Consider the following 3,271-nt stretch of genomic DNA (forward strand, 5'->3'; position numbering starts at 1 on the left):
TACTAAAGAGAGCTATGCAGCAGATAATCTGAACTTTTGGATTTTAACAGGTCATAATATGCAAAGCACAGCCGAGGATGCCTAGGTGTGATAGATTTCCTGTATCCAAATGCGTTTAGATGTCTCAGTGAAGCTGAAGATAATCATAGGTCCGTTTTTGCATATTTTCTTAACATAAGTAAAGGCATAGTACACATTACTGCAGTTACCTACACTTTGGGCTATATTTGTACACAATACTAACAGGCTGGTATTAACAGGGAGATGAGTACTTATCTAACCCAGTAAGATCTTTAGGCTACCTGCACAGGTGTCTGGGGACTCCTGCGGCAACAACCTACAGGTTCTTGCGGCAGGAATCCCAAGTGTCCCCGTTTAGATGCAGCCACATCTGTCTGTGGCTGTCCGCATGTATTCGTACATGGAATGGATCAGGAGAGATGCTTGTCCCGTGACACGGAGAGATTGCATCCATGAACAAGCATCTCTCCCAATCCACAGATAATCTTTCCATGTACGTTTACATGCGGACAGCCATGGACAGATGCGGCCACCGTCAGGCTGTCATTTAACTTGAAGAGGCACATCGGCCACATCTGTACGGACTCATCTGGGATTCCTGCTGCAGAGTCCCCAGACGCCTCTGTGTATTAGGCCTTATAGTTACGTCACTGATGCTTTTTCCCCTTTTTCAAAAGTCATGCAATGAAACATAAATAGGATTTGTGTCCCATCATTGTCAGAATATGAAGCTGTGATATTCCTCAATAGGACATGGAGTATGGATGTTATGGGAAAATAATGGCAAGTGACATTACTGTGCACTACAAAATAGCAATTTCCTTTTTAAATTGAAGTTACCTTCTTGCTATACATATCCGTGAAAAAAAATAGGACTTCTGCAAACAGTACAGTAAGAGGCAAATTTATAAAGCAGTGAATGTGACTTATCAAACATTCACTGGTAGTGAATCAATCACTGTCATTTAAACACATGTACCAGGAAGATTCGTCTGCAGTGAATGTTTAGTGAATGTCAAATTGACTGTTTAATAAATATGCCCCTTTGTTTCTTTCAAGACTAGTGGTTTCAATATACAATTAAAATATACACATACACCCAAAATCAATGAAACAACCTGTCCCATTTAAAAATACTGAACTTTCTTCTTAAGAATATATATATAGGAAGTAGCTTGTAACATCCTCCAGCAATGGAAGTCAGCTACCCTGTAAACTGCACTGTCCTCCAGTCTTCTCCTGAACAAGTGGGAGATTCTCTCTGTATAAATCCAGCAATGTGTGATTGCAGCTATCACTGCTTTCTTCTGTATAAGCAAAACTGTAAGGTTATCGGGTGCCCATAGGGACCTTTTTTTGGCAGCATGAGGAATAATCCACAACCATATGACAAATGTGTCTTTTGTCAGTTTCCAAGAACATTTACTCCTTGCATGAGTGACGGGAATTTATTCAGTTGGTTCCATGATCTTCTTCAACCCATGCCACAATTTTTCCCTCCCAGCCTGGAATGATGTCATCATCATGGAACACCTAGGAGACAGGAAAAGACAAAACATAAACCCACCTGGCACTTCATTTAAGAACCTCAAATACCTGTCACGTTATGATGATGTCAATGCATTACCTGGTATATTTTACTTAAACTGTATACAAATGTGAAGAATAAATATTCATGACACTGATAAACCAGACCTAGGCAGAGACAAGGAAGTCACATTGTAGCACTCCGCACCCATAGTACAGACTGCTGCATGCCTCCCTCTCTTCATACACTGCCTGGCCAAAAAAAGTCACACACTCTAATATATTTAGTTGGACCGCCTTTAGCTTTGACTACGGCACACATTGGCTTCCTTTCAATAAACTTATGCAATGTCACAACATATATTTCCAACCAGAGTTGTATTAATTATTCACCAAGATCTTGTAGTGATGATGGGAGAGTCGGACCACTGTGTAAAGCCTTCTCCAGCAAATCTCAAGGATTCTCAATGGGGTTAAAGTTTGGACTCTGTGGTGGCTAATCCATGTGTGAAAATGATGTCTCATGTTCCCTGAACCATTCTTTTACAGCTCAATGAATCCTGACATTGTCATCTTGGAATATGCCCGTGCTATCAGGGAAGAAAAAATCCATTGATGGAAAAACCTCATCATTCAGTATCTTCAGATACGCAGCTGACAGTGGCGTAACAATAGCCATAGCGACCCAGGCGGGACACCCCCCTGATGCCGTGCGGGCCGCTATGGGTTAGAACGCGGCGCTGTTCAGATCACCGTGATCTGTGCAGCGCTGCATTTTTCTCCATAGCCGCTGCCGAGTCAATGAGAGTCAGCAGCCGCGGCGAAGGAGGCTGGACGTGGGGAGGAGGAGGCGGGCCCGGGGGGTCAGCATCAGAGAAGTAGGCGGGGCCTGTGACGGAGGAGGCGGGCCCGGCGACGGAGGAGGAGGCGGGCCCGGCGACGGAGGAGGGAAGACAGAGGAAGAAGAGGCGGACAGGTAAGGAGTGTGACCAGCCCACCTGAGGGTGACCCTGCAGAGCCCACCATAGAGAGTCTATGGTGGGCTCTGCAGGGTCACCCTCAGGTGAGCTATGTGGGCTCTTCAAGGGGTGTAACTAGAAATCACAGGGCCCCATACAACATTTTGCTATGGGGCCCTGTGATTTCTAGTTACGCCCCTGGCAGCTGACCTCATTTTTTGGGGACATTTACATTGCTGAACCTAGACCTGACCAAGTGAAGCAACCCCAGATCATAACAAAACTAAATCCAGGTGGTGAATTTGTATTTGTTGCCCAGGCTGTGTATATACTAATCAAACACACTGTTTACAATATTAAAGTCTATCTCTACTGAAACCATGCTGAAACCAGCAAATATATATTGTGTGCCATGCAGGTAAAGTATGTACCAGGGAATACAAGTTAGCCAGTTGGCTCAGGCACCTGTTTTGGCTTGTGGTTTTGCATGCAGACTTGTGGCTAGGTGTGTCCTTGCCCGCTGGAGTGCACTTGTTTGTGTGCATGCTTCATGGTGCATGCCCAATGTAAGCAGTGGCACCAAATGGCCTATTTAAAAGACACCCTGACTCAGTGTCAGTGCTGACTGGTCTATAGCAAGTTACCAGTGACTTCTATCTGTGCTCTGTTGTAGGCTTCTTGGCAGTGGCGGAACTAATAACCAAAGGGCCCTGGTGCAAGATTTTATCTTGGGCCCCCCTCCCAAGATGGGGGAGGGGGGGGGG

General features: G+C 45.0%; 1 protein-coding gene across 1 annotated transcript in view; it reads right to left on the reverse strand.

The window, feature by feature from the left end:
* Nucleotides 1-1,078: 1,078 nt before the first annotated feature.
* DIXDC1 (DIX domain containing 1) overlaps nt 1,079-3,271 on the reverse strand; it is a 106,140-nt gene continuing 103,947 nt past the window's right edge. Inside the window, exon 19 of the mRNA XM_018566142.1 lies at nt 1,079-1,554. Coding sequence (XP_018421644.1) covers nt 1,474-1,554 — 81 coding nt within the window. The 3' untranslated portion in view covers nt 1,079-1,473. The remainder of the gene's footprint in view (nt 1,555-3,271) is intronic.

The sequence above is a fragment of the Nanorana parkeri genome, unplaced genomic scaffold (assembly GCF_000935625.1).
Source record: "Nanorana parkeri isolate BGI_ZX_2015 unplaced genomic scaffold, ASM93562v1 scaffold922, whole genome shotgun sequence".
Classification (NCBI taxonomy): domain Eukaryota; kingdom Metazoa; phylum Chordata; class Amphibia; order Anura; family Dicroglossidae; genus Nanorana; species Nanorana parkeri.